At 44.2% G+C, this 24,693-nt stretch overlaps 1 protein-coding gene across 3 annotated transcripts; it reads right to left on the minus strand.

Annotated features, from left to right (window-relative positions):
- Window positions 1–2,560: 2,560 nt before the first annotated feature.
- b3galt2 (UDP-Gal:betaGlcNAc beta 1,3-galactosyltransferase, polypeptide 2) lies at window positions 2,561–24,393 on the minus strand. Of its 3 annotated transcripts, none has more exons than XM_079669696.1 (2): window positions 23,568–24,393; window positions 2,561–4,956 (listed from the first exon to the last, which is right to left on the minus strand). In XM_079669696.1, the coding sequence occupies exon 2, from the start codon at window positions 4,593–4,595 to the stop codon at window positions 3,273–3,275; it is 1,323 nt and encodes a 440-aa protein (XP_079525822.1). In that variant the 5' UTR covers window positions 4,596–4,956; window positions 23,568–24,393; the 3' UTR covers window positions 2,561–3,272. The 3 variants fall into 3 exon arrangements, with proteins under 3 accessions (XP_079525822.1, XP_079525824.1, XP_079525823.1); XM_079669698.1 differs by lacking the exon at window positions 23,568–24,393 and adding an exon at window positions 20,912–23,550; XM_079669697.1 differs by lacking the exon at window positions 23,568–24,393 and adding an exon at window positions 20,796–23,550.
- Between the last annotated feature and the right edge of the window lie 300 nt (window positions 24,394–24,693).

Genomic DNA, 24,693 nt, shown 5'->3' on the forward strand with positions numbered 1-24,693 from the left:
TAGCTTAGGTTTAAAGGATGGCATTCTCTCTCACATGACTGCACACAAACTAACAAATAAAGCTGCTACTTTGCTTGTGACTCCAGTATCAAACAAATCTTTGTGCAGTATAGCTTATCTTAGATGAACATCTTAATATTCTCTCCCTCAGCTGTCTTTACCTCTCAGCCTCCTCCTCCCTTAAGAAGTGTCTGCTCAGTGATTAGCAGCTTAAAATATACCATTGTGTGAACTTTACCCATTTTACAGCTCCCTAAACAGAATCGCTCCAACATATTAAAGCAGAGACTGGCAGATGTGTAGTGGAGGAAGTGCAGAGCCCCCACTTTCCATTAGTTTATTAATAGTACCCACATCTGATACAGGCTATTTCAACTCATCAACCAATTATATATGCTTTCTTTATTGGTGGCCCAGAGCACTGGAGTGTGTATTTATTTATTGCCTCCCTTAAACTGAACACACACTTTTGCACAGGCAGTTCCGTCTGGATTCACACCGGCTTCCTTTCAACATCATATGCATTCATTTTTAATTAAAAATCTAAACTTAGGTGTTTTTGCAGCTGAATATTTTATGTTCCCCGGGGAGACTGAAGAATGTTTAATTCATTTCCCATGACTAAGCCTGATTGTCATCACATGGTTTCCACCTTAGCAGAACTCCTCTGAATGTTATGTTTTTCGATTTGGAATTTAATTCATTTCACCAAGGTCCACCGAATACAATATTACCTTTATTAATGATTGTTGGTGATGTTTGTAGAAAATAAACAATATTTACCTCAGAATTACATTTTTAGATAACATGATTGTTCCTCAACAATGCCATCACCTGCGGTCATAAAGGGGGAAGCAATGAAAAAAGAGCTTGAAGAGAGAATTCTGGGTACTCATAATCACCAAAACGAATGTAAAAGATCCTGGACAGGTTGCACCAGATATTAACAGAGGTGGGAAGTAACTAAGTACATTTACTCAAGGACTAAACTTAGGTACAATTTGGAGATACTTGTACTCTACTTGAGTATTTCCAAGTTTTTTGTACTTTTACTCCACAACAATTCAGAGGTACATTGTGTACTTTTACTCCACTACATTTATTTTGTACCTTTAGTTACAGATGTGGATGAAGGATGTGAAATATAACCAACACTTAAATCAGACATTAGTTACACCTGGAGTAAATTCACAAGCTACACTGCAGTGTACAAAGTCATTCAAACTCGCTGCACCTTTACCAGCTTTGATAACACTCTAATCATCACTAATAATCAAAACATGTAATATATATTATTCTGAAATAGACCAATCTTCCTTATGAATACTTTTGGTATTTTGATGCTTATACTTTTGTACTTTTACTTGAGTAACATTTTAAATGCAGAACTTTGACTTGTATCTGAGTTTTCCTACACTCTGGTACTTCTACTTTTACTTAAGTACAAGTTCTACGAGTACTTCTCCCACCTCTGGATGTTGTTACATTTATCACACACATGACTCACTGAATCACCTACAATTAGCTAGTATTGATGTGATAAGTGATCGCTGGGGAGCGTAATTAGCACCATCAAATCAGCAGCAGTCAACTGAGAAGATGTCACTGTAGCAACTCAAGCTGTCACATAACTTCCAAAATAATTGTATATTAAATGTAATTGCCCCGCCTTGGTAAATGTTACCTGCACTTTGGTTTGCTTATATGCTTCAATGTGTTAATAAGTGTTTCAGAGTTCAGGTAAAAAAAGTTTGAGGTATCCATGCTAATCTTTAACTGGCATAATGTTTTGTGATTTAAGTAATTTTTATGAGATGTACATTTTAAATTATACTTTCTATTTTGTTCAAGTGTCAGGTCATATACTACTTCTTCTGTTTTTAGTGCGGCAGTAGCTCGTTCTGTAGGGACTCGGGCCTGGGAAGCGAAGGGTCACCGGTTTGAGTCCCCATCCGAACTCCAACCTGGCAGACCTTTTGTTCTGTGTGTGTATTTTGGGACTATGTGTGTAATTGTAAAAGAACACCAGTGAAACACTGAATTTCTCCTTAGCGATTAATAAAATGTGATCATAATCATTTTTCCACATGGCTCTAAACTCTCTGTCAACTCTGTCAAAACTCTGTCAATATTTGTATATACGTATCTCTCTAAGTTTGATTATGTATGTGCATATATATATATATATATATGCATGCATATATATATAAGAGGGTGTATAGGAGTTTATGTATGTGTATATATACGTATATGTATCTATATATATATATTTATTAGATATTTATATGTGTATTCCTCTGGATTGTGAGGAACAGCATTTCTCCCCGTCTGTATCTCATACACAGAAGATTGAAAATAAATTGATCATCTTAAATAATATATTTTTTTAGAACAGATCCCACTAAAATATCACTGTTTAAATCATAATGTAGAAACTACAGCAATCTTGAGTGAGTTATGTCCCAGCCCCATGCTGATTATGGGTTGTACAGAGTAATGATATTGAAGAGGCCTAAATGTATAAAAGACTCACAGATAAAACACACTCACAACTACAAGCTTGAGTTCAGTACATTTAATTGTTAATTAATTCATTGCACATTTGCTCAAGTGCAGAGTCATACTCAATGTAAAGCTTTAAAAAATACAATCTCAGTCATCTCTGACGGGACGTGAGTGCTTCCATGTAGATTTAAAAAAAATAAAATACAGTGTATGACGGATAAACCTTCTCTTTAGAGTCATGTTCTTTGATAAATCTGTAAAGTAAACACTGAGAAACCGGGCAGCATAACTGGTCAACGTCAAATATATTTTCATTCATATTTAGGTAGTGTGACTTTCGACAAAATACATGTGCATTTCCCTTTTTCTGTGTAAACACCACTGTGCCTATTTTTTTTATTTGTAAAGTGTGACATACTGTAATACCCTTTAGAGGCGAGCCTTCACATTAACTGTAGCATGAATAACCACCTTTCTCTTGGCACCTGAATTATCCTCAACATCACCCTTGAGACAGCAGCAGCACGTTATGCTCCACATCACAGACAATCCTCCGTTTTAGAAATAGCTCAACAGTTTTACAATACTTAACATTTTTTCCTCAAATTAAAAAAATAGTTTGGATCATCGACTGTACACAATACCAAAAACAATGTGCTTTTCCCCATATAGTGTATAGTACTGAGTTCATATGCCCTCCAAGACTGTAGTAAGAGTGTGCTCATCTCCCCTTTTCTCTTGAGCGGGGGTTGTAATCACAGGATGCGTCAAGGAGGCCTCTCTCCGTGAAACTTTCGGTGTCTGTACCTGCTGTTCTTTTCCTTGGCCACGTTGACACAGGCGTTGTGCTTGTTGCTCTGCAAGTGATTCCAGTACTTGATGAGTTCATTTGGGTGGAACTGATGGGACGTAATCAGGTGGCTGTACTTACAACTGGAGTAAGACACCCGCCAATGGTTGAAGAGGAACTCGTTGGGAGGAGGGGCCGGGTCGATGCGCAGCTTGGCCAGGCAGATCCCCACGTAAACGTCCTCCAGGTGCAGCCTTCGTATGCTCAGGGACGCCTGGTAGATCAGATCGGCCATGTCCCCTGAGAACACATACCCCGTGCCCGAGCAGAATATCGGATAACGCTCGCTTGGGTACAGCTCGGGCGGCATGTACCACTTGCTGTCCTTGTTTCGGTTTGGTGCATAGCCCCTCATCAGGTAGCCGGTGAAGTACCTCTGTTTGGGAGGCAGCTCGGGCTTAAGCAACTTTTGGATGAGATACTCGGTATTGACGAACATGTCGCTGTCTGTCTTCATCACGTAGGAGGCGTGTGGGCAATAGGTGGCCACCCAGTTCATGCCCATCAGCGTTTTGATGGTCAGGTTGTAGTAAGTGTCCTGATAGTCCTGTTGGATGATGTCGTGGTGAACAAGGCTCTCTTCCTCTATGCTGCTCTGCAGGTAGGTGTCTGAGCTCTTTCCAGTGCCTAGCAGGAAAACACGGACAAACCCTAAGCCCATTGAGTTGCTCTCATTCCCCCATGTCTGACGGATGGCGTTACGGGCATCGGCCTGTCCGGGTTCTGCAGCGATCAGGACGATGATGAAGGGCGTCCTGTCCCTGCACTTGAAAGGCTCGTTCAGGATGTAGCGGTAGGGCTGAGCACTGAGCCTTCCTCCCACACCCATCTCCTTCTGTAAACTGTTGTTGGTGCTCATGGAGTCCCCAAGTCCCATTACCCCCATCCTGGAACCCCCTCCGCCTCCTGCTGCTGCCTCCCCTGCAGCCCCATCCGCCTGCTGAGAGCTGAGGTTGAGAAGAGTCTTTGGTGCCACATACCCCGTGTCCCTCCACAGGCTCCGCAGGGAGCTGCTCTGGTTGGCTTCGCCTTTGGGGCTACGGAAGCCCCTGACAGTGTAGGCCAGCGGGTTTTCCCGGGGCCCGCTGCGTCCCGGAAGCCAATCCTGATGGCTGAAAAATAAGAAAAGGGTGAAGAGTAGAGCCAGCGAGAGGAGGCCGGCCACATGGGTCCTGAAGAGCGACCGCTTGACGGTCCAGGTCATCTTGATGGGACAGCAGTGCCGCCGTCTCCACTGCATGGTGCAGATCGGGGTCGCAGGAAGCTGCTGCTGCTGCTGCTGCTGCTTGAGAATGGGCGGCGGCAGTCACTCACATTCACCTCAAACATGTGGTTACCAACTATCAGAGGGTTATCTGAGCTGGCAGATGGGTTGGAGTGAGCCTCCTGGTGGAGTCAGGGGAACGTTTGAGCCCCCCAGTGCAGCTTGCAGCAGGGTTAAAAGAGTTCCTAATGGAGCAAGGAAAGCAATGTTTCTCTGGCCATGAAGGCTTCTCCCTGGCTCTTCTTTGGAACCGTAGACAAATACAAGGTCATGCCCGATGTCTCGTCTCCTTCAGGATATGATAAGGGTCACCTCCTCTGTGTTTGCTGTCTCTAATCTGAAAAGAGAAAAAAAGGAACAGATACAAATGTTGGCATCGGTTTAAAAGAACTCTCAAATGACTGGCACTGAGCCACATGTCAATGTCTGATTGTAGATGTGTTATTTATTATACTTGCGGGGAGCATATTTCTTAATCATTTTATTTATGGTTTGTTTTGACAGAGACATTCTGAATTAATGTCTTCCAGATGCAAAAGCCCCAATTAGAGCTTTTCTGTGAATGCAGCAGCCACTATGGTGAATGGCTCTTTTGATAAGCTGACTTTACATTTGGAAAGGGAGAAGCTGAATCAATATGACAGCTTTGTTTGTAGCATCTTTGATTGGACGGGGACGTGAAACACAGCAGGCTCTGGGGATGTGATGGGAAAAATATATATGAGATTTAGAAAATACTGTTGCCAGCAGGGCAGTGGCAGAAGGGAAGATTACTGCTATAAATGTTACCTTGCATACAGTGCATACAATGTGTGCGTTATTGCTATCATACAGCATAACACAAGTTTTTTGGACTACTCTCACAGTAAATACAACATACTAAATTAGCATATTATGCTAGTACTTTTTTACAGTGAGTGAAAACAAGAGAATGTCTTAGATAAACACATCAAAGACTCTAAAAACAGTGAAGAATAGAAAATACAATTCCTCATGGAAACTATGAGTTGGCTTTGTGGTGCTGAGCATGGGGAGACGGTGCCTTTTGCATGTCATTATTCAGCTTAATGCCTGGGGCAGAAGTATAAATTGCAGGTTTGCTCAACGTGTTGCCGGATAACGCTACACTGAGCCGCCCGTGTCATCAGCCCCCCACCGGGCGTCGACAGCTAGGGGAGGAGATGCATCTGTCAAAATGAGATTTTCAGGGTCCGGCAGGCAGTGGTTCCAGAGCCTCAGCCAGCCTCTGGTGATGACAGCCTTCATCTGCCATTCAACTTCCACCTTCGGCTTATCAATGCTGCCTACCGTCTAGATGAGACCACCCAGGCTGCTCGACCCTCTACCACAGGCTTAAATAAAAGATGTACACACAGAAACATGCAACGCTGAAAAAATGTGACGTGAATGATGTCAGGGAGTTGTGCGCCAGGGGAAGCACAGAGGCGAGCAGTCGGTTTGCACAAGCAAAAAATGTACTGTGCATCGCAAATAATCATATGCGCACCAAATACTGCACGAATAATCATTTTTTGTGTTCACAGACACACTAACACAATGCAGATCAGACTTAATGATGTACACAAGCCTACTGCACACACAAGTCACTCTTGTGTCTATAGACTCACACAAAAGATGCATGTGCTCCTCAAACATAATTATATCCACACTAGAAACATACATCATTATTGCTGTGCATGAGAACACACACACACGCCAGGAAAAAAAGAAAATGCCAGCAGCATCTTGCAGGTTGTACTTGATTTTTATATAGCAGCATTACAAGTCTGAAAAATTCTTTCTTCCTGAGTTTGTTAATTTACTGACTGCCTGCGTTTGCGTTTTTGCTTATTTGTTTGCTTGCACTTTAATAAATTGCATCTACTGAACAACAAAGCATTATTTTTGTGAAAATGTTAAATGCCGACTCGGTGTGAGGCAGATTTTCCAAACTTCCAATTTTCATTTCCTGCTATGGTTGCTCGTTCATCATGACAACTGGCAAGGAACACGATAACCTTTTCAGGAAACTGTGCCTACCCAGCGCAAGCAATTACAGGAGAATGAGAGGGGCCAGGGCCGGCCTTGTTTTAAAGGTTAACATACTTTACATCGAAGCATATCCAGCGCTTGAGAGGTTTCTCCCGTCAACTAAATTAACATCTAGTTACGTGAGTTCTGATGAAGTGTGCACACACAGAGGGGCACATATACACATAAATACACATGCACACAAAGTTAAACACACACGACGGACATCCGTACCCACACACACACACACACACACACACACACACACACACACACACACACACACACACACACACACACAGAGAAGAGCATGAATGGTGGAGTGTATTACTTTGTTTTTGTTTTTCGCTTTCAACAAAAATGCCAATTTCACTGAGAGACCAGACATCCATTTTTACTTTTTAGCAGTTCCACTTAATGTGCCAATGCCTCTCCTCATTAATTCATTTTCCTGCCTCCCATCAATGTCACTTTTATGCAAGCCAATTAGTTACACTAGCACTAATTAAAGCCCCAGCGATTCTGCAGCGGTCAATAATCAGAACGAAGGCTGCGGGAGTGACACGCTAGGCATATATTATAGTGTTGTCTCTGTCACCACATCAGCTTTAAAGCTGGAGGAAGAAAACAAGGAGGGTGCGGGGGACTGTGAGGTATAAATGCAATTTTCCACACTTTGATTTCTTTGTCTCCATGCCCATTTTAACAACCTAGCTTGTTTTTGCCTCCACATTGTTTGTAATGAATGCAAAATGAGCATGGCTGATGTCGAAGGGGATGAGACCTTCATTTAGTAAAGCGGTGCACTTAGTGACACATTTTCCTCAAGACAAATACAGCTACCATTTGGGAGCCGTTTAGACTGGCCGCTCTCTGGCGTAAGGTGTTGAATTCTGCTTTATTGAAACATTAGCATGACTGATTATGTGGCTGACTGAGGTTTCCCGCCTTGAAGGATAACATTAATACAACCACTATATTTATGATTCATTTTAATGTTTAACACTAGAACCGCCAGGGATCGCTGTATACCTAAAACCGCCAACGGGTAAAATGTACCCGCTTTTAGAATGCATTGATTTTCAAGGTACAATGTTCTTTTATTTATCATACCAGAACACCGGGTTAAGAGTGAGTTTTTATCGCACAGTGATGAAACTTATACCAATCGAATCTGTGGATTCTCAGCTATACTTCATGCCGATTGCATGAAGTATAAAAGATCGCTACCGTGAGTTATGTGCAAAGTGTCTCTCTCTCTCTCTCTCTCTCTATCTATAACTATCAATCTCTATCCATAGGCGCCGTGTGAGGCTCAGGTTTGTGAAGGCTATCTTTGTTTTACCTGACGCTGCCCGCCTCCGGCGTCTATAGAAAAGAGATCAACTCAGTGAAAGTACCGCCTGCTGACCAATCAGAGCTCAGTGTGCAGAGTTTAAATCTATCAAGTCATATTACAGGATAAAGGAAATACAGTTTAAACTGCCGTAGCCTATGCAGAGAAGACGCCGACGTGTCGCACTTATCATTCATACCACATCATCAATCAGACCATTGATCATATAATATCACAATATTTCCTTATCTGAGTCAGCTTCTCGAGCCGTATCTGGCCGTGCAACACTTACATTGTCACATATATACTGTATGCAGAAGTATTATTTTAAGCAACACATTAAGTTAACTCAAATGTAATTAAAGTCAGATCCACTCGTGTCTTAGACGGGGTAGTGATATCATAAAACTGTGGTACATATTCAAACACTGTAGTTTATTTATTTTTTCACCAGTTGTTCTGTATTCACCTTGCAGGTGCAACTATGTGTCTTGTATATTGGATTATATGTTTAAGTCATGAATTTTTAAAGTTCATTTGTCTAATATTAGTTTACTTTTCATTAATGAAGTATGACGCTGCACTGTCAGTACACTTGTCCCTGTTTGTGATGTAGCTAATTCCGCCCCTTTCACGTGAACGCGCTCTCAGTTGGAGAGAGAAACTGAAGTTACCTACTGTAACTCCAGCTTCTATGAGTATTGGTGTAGCCCTCAAAGGCTTACGCGATTGGGTAATCCCCCTACACACCCGCGCAGCACTGAAACACTTGGATTCCACGCCCACCCGCACGGTGGGCCCCACCCTCGGGCTCCCTTCAGGTATAAACAGGAAGGAGGGCCGACAATCTGCTCCCATACAAAATAACTTTTCTTCAGCTATTCGTGGAGCCAGTGGGGCCCAGCACTTAGAGGGCTTCGCCAATACGCATAGAAGCTGGAGTTACAGTAGGTAACTTCAGTTCTATTTCGTATATGGCTTCGCCCTCTAATCGCTATTGGGTTAAGGGCGAAGCATGATGTAGTCTGCACCCCACTGGGTCCGCCCAGTACTAGAAGCACAGACACACCTGCTCAGATAATAACCCATGCCTATTGCGCCATGCGTAATGGCGCATCGCCTTCCCTGGAATATAGCATAACAGGAATATTTTCCATGAGGGGACGAAGGCTGGGAACAATACATACCTGCCGCTATGAAAAAGTAGCGGCAGGTATGTACGTGTAAGACGAAGGTCATACTTTGCCCAGTGACAAAAAGAGGGGGAACAGCAGCTCTCTGCGTGCAGACAGGCAGGAGAGAGGCGCACAGCTGGATCCCTGACGTCACTCACTCACAGGACACCCAATACAGGTTGTGTCAGAGAGGAATGGGAGACATCCCTCAAATACAATTGAATAAATGAACAGGGGGAAGACCAAGATGCAGCAGTGCAAATGTCTTCCACTGACTGAGGAGATGAGACCATCCAAGGTGATCACTCTTGACTCTAACGAGCTTGTGATGACCTTTGGCATAAAAGCCGGGCTAGGGCGTAAAACAGCTGAACTGCCATCTCCTTGGATCAGGAGGCATGACGGAACCTGGTCTAAAGGTTCAAATGCGGCTTTGCTTTAGTGCGCGTAACACCAAAGCCAAATCCCACTGAGGCGCCAGTGCGCGTGACACAGGTCTGAGTCTCCGTACTCCTCGCATAACACGGCTGCTGCGCTCTGCGAGCCCCTCTGTTCAGTTCTCCGGGAATATACATTGCTCTGATGAGAGCAACGTGTGTGTGCGCCCAGAACAGCAACCGCCTGGCTGTGTTCAGAAGCTGCGCAGATCGTACTCCTCCCTGGCGATTGAGGTAGGCTGCTTCCATAGCCGTGGCCTGTTGTCTTTGCGAATCAACACATTGATTGTACAGCAACGGGGCGACTCCCCCATTCTTTTCCGAGATTTAGAAAAATAGCGGAGTAAAAGACACTGTTCCTGGGATGACAGGAGTGTTTCTTGTATCCCATTGAACTGCTGGGGGGAGAGGCTTCTCTGTGATGTACCGTAATGGTCGTCATGGTGACGAGCCACGCCATCGCTGCCGCTGCCTGTTAGGCAAAAGGGCTGCGAGGAAGCCTCCACAGGCTGCGTTTCACTCCGTCTCTCATCATGAGGCGCGTACACGCCCAGGGGATGAGAGGTGTGTGCATGCTGTCCACACGAGGCGTTATAACGGGGCTCGTGGGTTATTATGACCGTGTGTAGGAGGCATATCTGGGACAGAGGAATACCGCAAGCTCTGCAGTTTATAAACCAATAGGTTAAAAACAGCAGACTTCTGCAGCGAATGAACCACCTCTGGAGTCCCCCTGTTGGAAGAGACCCAGGGGTATCATCACCTGACCAGCTGACGCCAACGCAGAGCAGCTGCGTCACGGAGAGGGCTGTGTGGGTTGTGACACGCCGGAGGAGAGCTGTCAGTTCCCCCACTCGCTGCCGCGAGAGCCGAGCTCTCATGCTGGCTGAGTTTAACTCCACTCCCAGATAACGATTGTCTGAGAGGGAAGAGGACAGCTCTTCTTCCAATTTATTATGAAACCCAGGCTTTGACAGATGCGATACGAGATGTACCGTCTGTAAAGCGACTTCCTCCCTGGAGCGAGCCAGCAAATAGCAGGTCGTCCAGAGAAAACACACTCTCATCCCTCCTCTGTGTAGTGGCTCCAGCCTTCTCTACACAAAAATGCGAGGAGCCAGGAAATATCAGAACGGCAGACGATTGTCTGGTCTGATATACCCTGAAATGAGAAAACGCAGGAATTTCCTGTGTTTTGGGATGATGGGTACGTGGAAGTATGCATCCTTCAGGTGGAAGTGAACCAGTCGTCCTGGTGAACACATTCCAGCACCTGTTTGATCGTCAGCATGTGGAATACTGACGGATCGAGGATGTCTCATTCCCCCAGTCTTTTTCGGGATTAGCAAAATAACGGGAGTGAAAACCCCTGATTTTCCTCCCTTTGAGGAACTCTGGAAATATCCTCTTTCAACAGGAGTTCCAGCAGCTCTGAATGTAGCGCAAGACTGTTCCTGTATCCCATTGAACTGTGGGGGGGGGGGGGGGGGGGGGGAGGCGACTGCATAGTGTACCTTCTGCTTGATCAGCCTGCTCATCCATCTGTCCATCAGACACACACGCTGCCACTCTGAGAAACACTGAGAGCGGGCGCACATGCTCGAGAATTTCTGTGGTCGTCATGGCGACGAGCCACGCCAGGAAGCCTCCACACGCTGCTTTTCCTTCCGGCTCTCATCATGAGGCGTGTACACGCTCAGGGGATGAATGGAGGTGTGTGCAGTGCTATCCACATGAGGCGTTTTAACGGCGCTCATGGGTTTATTATGACCGTGTGTAGGAGGCGTATCTCGGACAGAGGAATGCTGCGAGCTCTGCAGTTAATTAACCGATAGGTTAAAACCAGGCTTCTGCAGCGAGCCCTGACGCCGTGGCGCTGCGGGCGCTGCCGCTGGGGGCACTCAGCCTGGAATACTGCTCATTCCCCCGTTCTGGCTTCTCTGTGATGTGCTGTAATGGTCGTCAAGGTGACGAGCCACGCCATTGCCCTCGCCGCGGCTGCCCGTGAGGCGAAAGGGCAGCGAGGAAGCCTCCACACACTGCGTTTCACTCCGGCTGTCATCATGAGGCGTGTACACGCTCAGGGGATGAGTGGAGGTGTGTGCAGTGCTGTCCACATGAGGTGTTATAACGGCGCTAATGGGTTATTATGACCGTGTGTAGGAGGCGTATCTCGGACGGAGGAATGCCGCGAGCTCTGCAGGTTATTAACCGATAGGTTAAAACCAGCAGGCTTCTGCAGGGAGCCCTGCTGTCTACTTAATCAGCAGATTAGTGGAAGCCGGCTTAATTACCGGCTCTGCTTCTTCTGAGGCTCTCGCGGAGCAGACCAAGAGCGGGGGAGCCTCACTCCCCTTTGACTCGCCGCCGGGAGACCCTGTCTCTGGGGTGGCGGGGGAGCGGAGACGTGGGACGGAGCCCCCTGCGGTCTGACGCCGAGGCGGTTGCTGTGGGCGTCTCTCCGCTTGCGGCCTCCTGTGGTCAGCGTGGACGCCGCAACTGCTGCGGGCGCCACTTTGGGCACTCAGCAGGCTGGAGCCAGCTGTACATGCTGGCGAATGCCGTCCGCCTGTTCCGCGGCCGTCTTTCTGGAGTCCACCTTGGCGTGGAACTGTGGTCCGAACAGCCCGTCCGGGCTGATTGGAGCGTCCAGTAGCACTTTTCCAGTAGCACCGTCTCCGTAACAGACGCCTGCTGCAGCCAGAGGTTGCGCTGGATCTGTGTCACCCACGCGGAAATCCTCGCCTGGGAGACAGCGACGGACGTGCACAGAGTGAGCGCCGTGCTGGCCGCCTTGCTGATTTCCTCTGCCTCGGTGGTGGACCGCTCTACCAGTGTCACCACCGAGTTGGAGAGCAGCGCGATGTTATTCGCCGCCGCCTGAAAGGCACACTGGTGCACCCGGTCGGCCTGGCGGGCGACATACTGGTCTCTGGGGGAGCTCAACGTAGGGCGCCGTCCGGCGATTATGTTGGCCTATCTTACCCCAAAAAACGCCGTCAGGCTCAGCTCCAGAGAAAGGGTGGCTGCGAAACCAGCATCTGTGAACCCCTCCACCTTGGTGAGGGGAACAAATGTGGCCACCGGAGCCTTCAGGGTCCTCGGGTTCGCCGCCGCCCCCTCCTGGAACCTCCTGATCGCCGGGAAGCGTGGACAGATCGGGTCACTCCAGACCGCCAGCTCCCGCTAAAAAACTCTGGTTGTGTCGTCCGGAGCACACCTCTCCTGAGCTAGGGGATTGGGGAGATCTCTGCAGGCCGCCGCTTTGCGTATGATCTCCGGCAGTTCCCCTAGGATGCCACCTATCGCCGGTAGCGCTGTGGTGACGGAGAGGGGGAAAGCATGTTTGGCCGCCAAGCTGGCACCCTGCTCCGACTCTGTCCCCCCCATCCGGGGGAGAGGAGGGAGGGGAGAACCGAACGGTGAACGGTGGAGGGAGGTAGGGCTGGGCGATATGGTCTCTAAATTATATCGCGATATTTACAGCGATACACGATATATATCGCGATATTCTGAAATTTCCTCTAAAACACATACATTTTTTTGATTTTACCCCTTGATGTTTACAGTCACGCCAGTATGATGATTCTAGTAGTCCCTGCAACATATGTCTGCATTAAACCATTGTTATTTATACTGTCTTCATTTGTGGTTTCTATTAAAACGATTTTAACCAACACACAAAAAAGATATACTTGTGTAGCCCCACAGTTAGCTGCAGTCTAACGGTTATATTAGCCTACATATATTTGCCTTGAGTAACATTAAGGAGGTTTGGGTTTTTTGTAGCCTCCCAGTCTCAGTCACACAGGGTCTGCCACTAACTTAACATTGGACTGAGAAACTGTTTTATTGACAGTCAGTCGATGTACACATCAGGCTACAATATAGAAAGTAGAAAGAAATGTGGCTCATAATGTTGGCTAACTTACTTTCTGCTTCGTCATTCTGTACCATACGGGTGGTTCTGAATACATCTTTGATTTTAGCACATTTCGCTGCTTCCTCCTCGCGTGCTTTTTTTCTCCCTTTCCCTCTCTGCACCACCTTTCCTCCTTTTTTTCGCATGATGGGGGTCCATCCTTCCACAATCAGTTCAGTCGGTCCAGTCCACACTAATGCAAACAGCAGCGCGCTGGTCTCATGAGAAACGGAGTGGAACAACCATCTTCATTATTCTCCTGAAATGTAAATGTGCCCAATCGCTAGTCTGACAGGTGTGTGGTTCTCACTGCGCCTCATACCGGTGCGACTTTATTTTGGACACCTGCCTGCCGCATTCATGGATTTGGCCTGCAGTCACCGCATCTGGGCTGAATTAAACACGGGCCATGTCAGCAGGCCACATCATATTATGCCAGCGTTGCGTTCACAAGACATACAAAAAAAAAACATGTTGTGATAAGGTTTAAACTAGCTAACCTTTCTTTCGCTCTCCTCAAAATCAATGCCTCTCTGTCACTGTGCGTGTGTGTAATGTTTGTGTGCAAGTTGGGCGGGGCCTTCGTGTATGCCTGCGTGTGTGACTGTGTCTATGAGGGAGAAAGGAAAGCTCATTTTGGCCGCGGCGGGAAACTGATTTGACAACATAATACTCGATGTTCACGATGTGGTCATTTACGACATTGCATGTAGTGCAATCCACGATGTATCGTGTAAACTCGATATATCGCCCAGCCCTAGAGGGAGGCGGGGCAGGAGTTGTTGGACTCCTGCCCAGCACTCGGCCCCAAGGACACGAGGCCCCCGTCCGCGGACTCGTAAGCCTGGATGGGCCAATCGTCCTCCTCGGCCGCAGCAGCAAGAGCGTCCGCTCTCCGCTTCCTGTCGCCCGAGGGGAGACGGGCGCAGTGTGTGCATGCTACGTGCTGGTTTAGAGCTGCGTACGTGCGCTCTGACCCCAGGCAGGATTAGCATACTGCTTTTATCTGTGATGGTCATAACTCATTATGAACCCAGAGCCACATGAGGAACAATCTCTCACACAATTTTTACTCATGTTTACTCTGCAATTGAAGTGTCTCTTGTGCTTCAGTAACGGTGTGCTGAAGAAAAGAGGGAGAAGATTTTCGAGCCTCCTTCCTATTTATACCGGAAGGGAGCCCGAGGGTGGGGCCCACCTTGCGGGTGGGCGTGGACTACAAGTGTTTCAGTGCTGCACGGGTGCGCAGGGGGATTACCCAATAGCAATAGCCTTAGAGGGCGAAGCCATATACAAAATAGAACCCTGGCTTGATTTACCGAGTTGATAACTAGCGTCGTAGGACCGCTTAGCGAGATTTCGTTTGTTAGGGTTAGTTAAGATAACTCAAACATATCCAGGGTCTGTTAAACTGGCTTCGTAGTACAGGGCACAGGTGGCTGCATAGCAGCGCTAATGTCAAAGACACAAACATTATATATTTTTCTAACCAGGATGCAGTGACACAAATATTTGGGAAGGCTTACGGCCCGTCTACACTACAGGCATCAAAAAATCTTGAAGCTGGGCGTGTCTGAAGCTTGGCGATTTTTTGCGAGCTACGCGACCAACAACCAATTACATGAATCTCCCGCCCCCGACATACAAAGCAATAGCAATGTTAAAACGAAGTAAACTGGATATAAACTCTCCAAACAGGTGAAAAATCTACCAGTTTCACCCACTGTCTCTGCCACCTCCCTCCATGCCTGGTTCCTCCGGTTTGTATCCCGGTAAATAGTTCTGGTCGTAAAGAACCGGGTGATTTGCTACCGTAATATCTTGTTTGGAATATGAGGAAATGAACTGCGGTCTGGCTCTCCCAGCTTGCACACGGTTTGATTGGCTAGCGCTTGCACTGGCGGGATTTGCATAAACGGGATTTGATTGGCTGATGCCAAGCATCGAGCCTCAAAAGTTGAACATTGTTCAACGAACCCTGTTCAACATTGTTCAACTTTTGATGCCGATAGATGCTCGTGATGCTTGCAAAGCCATGCCATGCTCCCCACAATGCAGTTCGGCGAAGATTAAAAATCTTCTACGTCACCCCATTCAAGTGAATGGGCGAAGCGTTGAAAGCATTTTTCGATGCCTGTAGTGTAGAGGGGCCGTTAGCCTTCCCTAGCCTACAGTACCCGCCGCCCCTGTCTCTATCCATCTCTCTATCTATAAGGAACCGCAGTAAACAGGCGTTTCTATAGCAACACGTCATGTTTATGTTTTCACGCAAGATCAATAGCGCGAAGATCACTGCATTTTCTATAAGGTAAATATTACCTTATAGAAGGTATAAGGGTCCGCCACATTAAGTGCTGTTACAAAACAACGAGTGTGGAGTGGTGTGGAGGGGGAGTGGGTTATCAAGCCCTCAAATAGCGAGTCTTCATTGGTGCTGACTGGAGACCGGTCTCTACTTGACCGGACTCAACGCTGTGTGTGTCCGTTAGGAAACACGCTGTTTACAAGTAGTTCCTGCAAACATCCACTGATAAATTGCGATGTTAACAACCTCATGATAACGTCTTATTTCTTTAACTTAGGATCATACAGTGGCGACTGGTCATTAGGGGCAGGCACAGCCCCATCTAGTGTCAGCAGAAAGTACAAATAATGATTACAAAAAAATGCATAAAAAATATATATAAAATATGGCACTGAGCTGCCATCCCCACCATACGTCATCTCACATAATTCAGAGCTGATTGGCTGTAAGTACGTGTGTGTGGAGGAGACGAGAGAGCTGCAGTGACGCGTCCTAAAACCCGGAAGTAAGCTGCGCATGGCTTCCCCTACACATCCATGGGCTTCCCTCAACAAAAAAGCAATGAGATTTCTTCATAGGATTTTAGAAAATAGCTCGAAATAAGATCTGTGGGAAACGTACCTGTTAGATAAAGGCACATTTTGTTCAGCCGGATAATATCCACATGTCTACCCTACTTTTATAATTTTTGAATCATAAATCTATTAGATTTATGATTCGACTTTTGAAACTACGAGATAAGGAGGACTTTTACAAAAACGTAATAGAGATTTTTGTCCAGAAGGATAGGCAAATGGACTTCATCTTCAAGTCAAGGTAAGACCACAATTGTATTGAAAATGGGATCTTACTAAGAGAGAACAATTCAATATTTAAATGATTAAATTACATTTCTTGGGTATCCTTTTGTTGAACTGTCTGTTCAAAAGTAATCAAAGCATCAGCCAAAAAAAGCTTTTGAAAATAATATTATATTTTGATTTAGGTCAAAATATAATATTTGTAAACCTGAAGAGTCAGTGCCAGTGCCTCACCAGCCATGAACCTCACTGCAGAAGCTTATAGACATCTAAGTTTTTTGTGCCCCACCACTTTTGTACATATAAAAATGCCACTGGGATCATGCCTGTGTTTAGTGTAGAAAAAGGTAAATGTGTGCATTTTATTATAAAGTTGTGTATATTTACAGACTGTTGCAAAAACTATGAAGCTTATAAAAATCAGGTTTAAAACTAAAAGAGCTTTACAAAAACACAATTAAAGATGTTTGGAGTTTTATTTTAGTTATTCAATTTTAATTTTTTGTCAAAGAGGTGCTGATTTGAAACAGTTGTTACATACAGTTACGGCATTTCCTGTTTCGGCCAGAGAGAGGAGAGTTTGTCCCAAAGCTTGCCGCTGTATTTACTCCCTCCATCTGACAGGAGGGAGCCTCATTGAGCTGCGAGTGTCACTCCACAGAGTTCACTCCGTCACGGAGGGGTAGTGTGTAGGGGTAGGTAGGGTGTAGGGCAGGGCTTCTCAAACTCCGGACCGGGACCGAACTGCAAATCAATCCGGACCGAACTCTGTGTCCAATTATTAAAAAATAAATAAATAAATTCTGATGTACATTTTAATTTTCTTGTGTCTGACGCGTTGTGAGAATGATGAACGTGCATATATATTTACTTGTGTAACACGCATTGCAGACCGCAAGTTTACCTTTTCTAATGCTTCTAATGCCATTTTGCCGAGGTTCAAGGCATTGGCTACAGACAAACAGTGTTATTTCTCCCACTAGTTCAAGCCATCCTACTGTATGCATGTATACAAATAAGGTAGATTAATCCAATCCAACTTTATTTATATAGCACTTTAAAACCTCCAGACCAAAGTGCTGTACAGAGAGATACATAAAATCGCACAGCTCAGCTCACAAAACATAAAATAAATAAATACATTTAAAATAAAAAATACAAACACAAAACAAACCAGAATAAATGTAACAATTTAAAAAGAAAAAAAGATTAAGAAGGTACACAGCAACGACAACATGAAACACCCTTTAATTTACTGCAAGGACATGTCGGGAAACCCCCTCAAGGGGGCCCTATGCATAGCGCGCCGAAATGCTTCTTAATTTCAGTTTCGTTGCTCCGCTCCGGGGGTGGGGGGGGGGGGGGGACTTTACTGGCATTGATCCGGACCATTGAACTTGTATAAAATTCACAAGTGGACCTTTAACAAAAAAGTTTGAGTACCCCTGGTGTAGGGCGTGGTTTGGGATTGGGCCATTGGGCCCTTCGAGGAAATTCCGGCTGGGCTTCATTCAAAAGCAGTCACTTGAAAGTAAAGAGAATGCTAACAAGTACACACCTCTCCCTTCAGTACTGCAATGGTCTTCCCAGAGGTGGGAGTAAGTCATACATGTGCAAGTCATGAGCAAGTCTCAAGTCTTAACCTACAACTCTCAAGCAAGTCCCAAGTCACTGTGGTGAGAGTCAAGCAAGTCAAGTCATTGCTCAGGTCAAGCAAGTCACAAGTCAAGTCATACAAAATGCTGATGAATAACCCCAGTTTCCGCATTTAATTCTGTTAAAAATATTGTGGTTATGAAAAGTTTAATTTTATTTTCAGCATAAACAGCAATGGAGAGTGGGGCGCTGAAATGATAACCGTATAAGTTCTAAAAGGGCTCTAAAGTGATAACAGGAGTACAACACAAATATTTTACATCAACATGTTAAGCCTCCTGCCTCCCCTTCAGCAGGGTCACAACATTTCTCCATGGTTTGTCTAAGGTGCTCCCATATGACACTGTCTCATTATTTTCCTAACTGTGTCTGTGCACAAAGAAATATTTGTGTCAGACACACACAAACACACCGAACACACACAGAGCTGCGCTGAGCACAAACACACACACATCATGCGCCTTAGTGACCGGACATCTCCCTCATAAAACGAGTAATAGGGGGATTAATCGGGCAGTTCGATGTGTGTAGAGGTGTGTGTGGTTAAAACGTAGCAGCCCGCGGTCACTCTTTAGCTGTTCTAATGAAAGTAAACACAGTGAAGGCGTGGCGTAAAAGGCACAGCTCTTTGAATGAGAGTCCAAGTTCGAAATATATCTAAAATAATGTATGCACTGCCATTTCCCATTTCCGTATTCTTTTTTTTTTTCCATTGCTCTTTAGGGGCTCCTTACAATACAAAAACAAATGCAAATATTTAATTTTAAAAAAGTAAAGTCCTTTCGAGTTATCTGTCTCAAGTCAAGTCTAAAGTCATGAATATCAAGTCAAAGTCAAGACAAGTCTTTTATCAATGTTAGTCAAGCACGTCTCAAGTCCACAAATACTTTATGTTATGTCATGTGACTTTAGTTCCGCACCTCTGGGTCTTCCCCTTAATCCTTCCTTGCCCTGGTCATTTTTCTCCCCTATTCAGCTGCTCTCTTCCTCAACAATCTGTCATTTCTCACTGTTGTTTACCATCTGAGTGTAGAGAAGGGTTCACCAAGACTGCCAAGAAAACAAGTACAATAGAGGTCAGGTGGTTTTGTTGCTCTTCCTCTTCCTAACTTTCAGTGTGAGTTAATAGACCCCATCAAGTTTGCATTTGTGCTAGTTGCGTAGCCTAGATACTCATGGTACTTATAGCTTATTATGTCAACTCAATACAAATATAACTATTTATCAATTAGCTAATTGGAGATAATCTGTTTATCCATTTAGCTATTTCAATTGTTCATCATTAGGCTACTTCTAGCTAACTTCTAAAACCATTGCTTATTTTTAACCAACTACTCCCAACTGTTTATTACTTTGAGCTGTTCTTAACAGTTATTCAATTACATTTAGCCACATATTGGCTAAATATAACTGTTTATTAATTACCTTAATCCTAAAATTCCTAAAAACAGTTTAGCCGCTAAACTACATTAAGCTAACTATTCCAACTGTTGTTTCCTTATGTGCATTGAGCAACTTTTCCTGGACACAGTTGTTCTATTACTTTTAGCTAACTATTTCCATGGTTTATCAATTAGTTCTGGGTAACTTCACTAAACCTTTTATCCATTACTTTTAGCTAACTATTCTCAACCATTTAAACGTGCTACTTTTAGCTAACTATTCCAGTTGTTTAACCATAAGGCTACTTTAAGCAAACCATTCCAATTGTTTATCAATTACTTTTAGCTCACCTTTCCTATATGTTCAACCATACAGTATGGCTACGCTTATGCGTTGGTGCGTTTGTGAATATTAATAGTATACTAAAATAGGGGATAAAGGACCGACAACGCCACCTGGGGGATGGCACCACAGGACATAGACACAAAAAGACAATTCAGGACACAGGTTCGTTAGCTGAGGGGCAGAGACGTGTTTCAAAGTAAAGTCATTTTAAATGTAATCAAAAGAAAAAGGAAACTCAGGAAATGTTGCTGTGAGATAAAATCATGAGTTATACACACAAGAACTATTCAGTTTAAAATGATCTTTATTAAATGTTACAAATATTTACCTAAAATGCAACATTAAAAGTCTATATAAGAACAGCAAATCAAAACTAAGGTGGGCTGAGGCCAGTTAATGGGGTGGCAGGCTACTTCACGTGACACTAGGGTGCAGTCACAGCAAACAGGTCACTTACACATGCTCTTCACCACAACAAACAGTGAGGGTGACTAGCCCCCCCCAATGACTGGCACTCAGCTTTACTAAAATAAAAACAAACAACTGAAACAAGGTTAAACAAAAGATCCCAGTTGGTTAAATAATGATAAACAGGTAAAGTATAAGCGTAAGACAAATGCAAAACTAATCAAAATACAAAATCAACCAAAACGTATACAAAAACAGCACTAAGTCAATGAGAATAAAACAAAACAGCAGCAGGTGAACCTATAAGCAATAGTTAAATAAAGATTAAAAATGGCTCTCCATGCGGCATCCAAACAATTCAGGTTCTGCCCTACTCACCACAGAAAGAGGTTTTAGCACCTTGCTGAGCTTCAGTAATCTGCAAGGAAGCAGCAAGTAATACAATACTAGAATAAATGAGACGACGTATCCTACATTTTAGTATTGCAGCCTACCTGTACCACAAACCATGAAAGGAGAGCCAAGGGGAAGAACATAGGGAACCAGGTGAGTTTTATACCCTGCTCTAATGAGGGGAGTGTTTGGGGGAGGAGTCAGGCCCTGAGTTACCTTCAGGAGCACTACTCACTACACTTAGCTAACAATTCCATTTGTTTATCAATTACTTTTAGCCAAGCATTTAGGTTTATCCAGCGAACTACTACCCAAAAGCATCTACCGGAACTGTCATTACACTAAATGTCAACTCTTATCACTTGCTGATTCGTTTTCAAACACTCTAAATAGGTCTCAATAAAAGTTCAGCTGTTACAGCTTACACCATTTATTTATTTTGGCAATAAGTCAAGCTTCTCGACAATCTTAACAAATCTACTGGCAACTACAAAATACCCACATACCCCTGGCTGGATGATACTGGTATGAGAGGTATGCAACTACAAATAAATGTATACATCCAAGTACGCTATCAACCATTTAGCAATATACTTATTTATTAAACATCTTTAATTTGCATCATTTTTTAAATAAAGTTAAACTACTGGGCAACATGTAACTGCATTAGTTACATTTAGTTTTCCATTGAATTTGTCCGTAACTTCTTGAGTCCACTTTTTGTGGAGTTTTTTTATCATCAATATAGTTTCAGTTTTATCTGCTGACATCGAAAGATGGTTCTGAGAAGTATAATGGAAATTAATCTGGTGCTCAAAGCATTTCAATTGCATTCATTTCTAAATAAAGATGCCACTCTCTGTTCCTTTAACTAAAAGAAAGAGATAGAGATGTTTTGGGGGCATTTGATTGACCTGATGCTTTGAGAATGTAGTTTGGTCGGCTAGGATATGAGGGTGTGTTCTCGATAGTATTTCAGACATAGCAGATGAGTGACGCTGGATGGCCAGCTGTGGGTTTTCTTTTTTGCCATGCATCACTAGAGACTGGTCAGATCTGGGCCAGGCCACTGGAGCGGCGGTCACAAAGTATGAACATAAAATCCCTTAAAGGGTCAGTTCACCGAAATGACAAAATAAACTAAACATTTCTGCCTTCTCCACTTAATCTTGATATCGAGATGTTCCAACTGTTTATGTGGCTCCGGTCTGACAATCTCTGTCTCCACCTCAAAGCAATTGAGTTACTTTGTTTTGATAGTATTTCCAGTGAAACACGTTCCTTTTGAGATCTTCTGTATTATCAAAATAATAGGAGCTTTCTTTCTCTAAAGACATTTTGCAGGAGACAACGAGTCGCTACATTTTCAATCAACTTATTAATTCATTAGTTAAGGTTAGGATAAGATAAGGTAATTTGTATAGCATAAATGCCAAGCAAAATAGTTTTCATGTAATGTGACAAAAACAGAATACCTTTTGGTTGCTGACTGTGGACAAGAAAAAGCTGTTTTAAGATATCAACTAAACAGTTTTATGAAACTGTCCTTGCCAGTATTGAACACTTATTCCTCCATATTTATTTTAGACCAAACACGGCTAATTATAAACAATAAAATAAGCATTAGTTGACAGTGTACCGCATTTTACATGCAACTTTTCCATGTAAGCTTAACCAGAAAGAGCAACACTAAGGCAATTGTTTTTCATTCTTTGCTGACCCTTTAACACACAAGTCAAAGCAATAAAATATAGATGTAATGGATAACATTTAAATTAATTTGTCCTTTAAAAAGGGCAGTAACAAAGTCGAGCAGCCTCTTAAAAGTAAACAAAAAAATACAAGAGCCCTCTGGGAAATAAAGCTTTGGCAGCTCTGAGCTTGTAGCTGTAGTAAATATTATATGACTTTGATGATTTTCTTCTACTCAGTGAGAGTAAAATCCAAACACTCACTGTGCTGCTGCCAACTTCCAAAGCAGAATTGTAGTTTTACTTCGTTAATAAAGCCACGCCATATAGTCCTTACTTCGAGTCTTGTCGGGATGTCCGTTCAGACGCCACAGCAACAATTATAAGGTGGTTTGAAAATGAGACCCTATTAAAGTTTCATAGTCTAGTCTGAGCAGAGTGAATACCCAGATGGTGAGCTTAGCTGCTGGGTTTTTTTTTATGTCCATCTCAGCACTTGCAAAGGCTTTCAGTGCCAAATACTTTGGGCAGCTGGACGTGATGAAGTGGATAAAAAGCCCTGTTAATTGAACTGGATTAATTGGATCTCCCTGGCCAAGGAGGAGTTTCCTAAACTTAAACCTTTGTAAAGGAATACAGTAGGCTATGGACTACTGACCCCTTTTTGATGTCAGTGATTGTCCCTTCAGGAATCTCTGATCTGCTCTGGGCAAGGATAAATGAAAGCTATAGTCAACATTCACCCTTAGGGGGTAAAGTTATATTTAAAAAAACAAGTATTCCTTAATGTGTCAGCAATACACCTGCCCAAGGGGGACCACTTACTGTCATTGCAACATTTAAGGAAGCCTCTTGGGGTCAAAAAAGTGCCTTATGGTAAGGGGATGTTATGGACATGGAGGAAAGGCATGGATGGATTAATGTATTGATTGATGGATGAATGGATACTCGTCAAGGAGGCTGGCAAGGGTGGATGGCTGGATGTAATGGAGAGGAGAGGAGGGTGGGGAAGGCTAAATGAATAATGAGTATGTGGAGGACTGATGAGACGTGCAATGTTGCGTACCTTTTCCTCCTCATGCTGCTGCGGCTGCTGACAGGGCTGCGGTCGGCTGACGGAGTGTGTGAACCCCGGTGCCTTCACCCGCCATCACCGCCTCCTTGGATTGGGTACAGCGTGGACTCCAATGCCTCTCCTCGTCCAGCCCCCTCTCTTCTAATCACAGTGACACCTTGGATGTGTTACGTCCCTGCTAGTCCTCATCCCCACAGGCAACAAACCTGCAGGCTTTTAGTTCTCCTCCTGCTGCGACTCCTCCTCTCCCCTGTCTCCTGCTCCTTGTGTCCGTCACAGCTTCCCTCTACCTCAGTACTTAAAATGTTATTTTGGTTTACCCACTGTTGTTTCCTGGTCTCATTCTAGTTTATCTCACTCACAGGATAGGTTATTAAATGTAAACATGTAAGAGTAAAGCACCACAGCATCCACGCATTCCCAAGCCCTAAGGAGGAGAGAGCAGCGGAAGCCGAGCAGCGGGAGTGCAGCTGGTCCTTCACGATGCTCGGCAGGCTTATGTACAGTATCAGCGCAGTGAAAGCAATGGAGAAAAATGAAAAAAAAATATCCTCTCTCACATGTGAGTCCAATAAAGCTACAGAGAAAACATGTTCCTCGTGTACTCAAGGCAAAAAAACAACTAGTCATACATTTACTTTAACCCCCTGCTTTGTGTTGTTTTTCCAGAATCTTCACTCCGCTCCGTCCTGAATCTGGTCGTATTTCCTAGCCGGGCAAGGGAGCTGCTGGCCCGGGCAGGCAGGCATGCTGTCAGACACCGCTCTACTCTGACAGAACTCTACCACGTCACTGCAATATTAGGGGAGCATCTCACGTGACCCTGTTAGACGCTCATGCTGCGTTCAAGGGGTGTGGGTGAAGCTTACACTCTCCAAAAAGAAACATAATCACGGACACACTAACAAACACATTATAAATACTATACTGATATCCTATTATATTCTTGTTTAAAGCTAGGACTATAGGAGCAATTTAGTCAAACATTTAATACGTTTTTGAGACATCAAATTAATGGACTTAAACGTTTGAAGATACTCAGTAAACATTTGATAAATACAATTGTGTTTGTATATATTTTCAAAGTTATTTTTCATTGTTCATTCATTCATATTTT

This window comes from Notothenia rossii, assembly GCF_949606895.1.
Source record: "Notothenia rossii genome assembly, chromosome: 1".
NCBI lineage: Eukaryota > Metazoa > Chordata > Actinopteri > Perciformes > Nototheniidae > Notothenia > Notothenia rossii.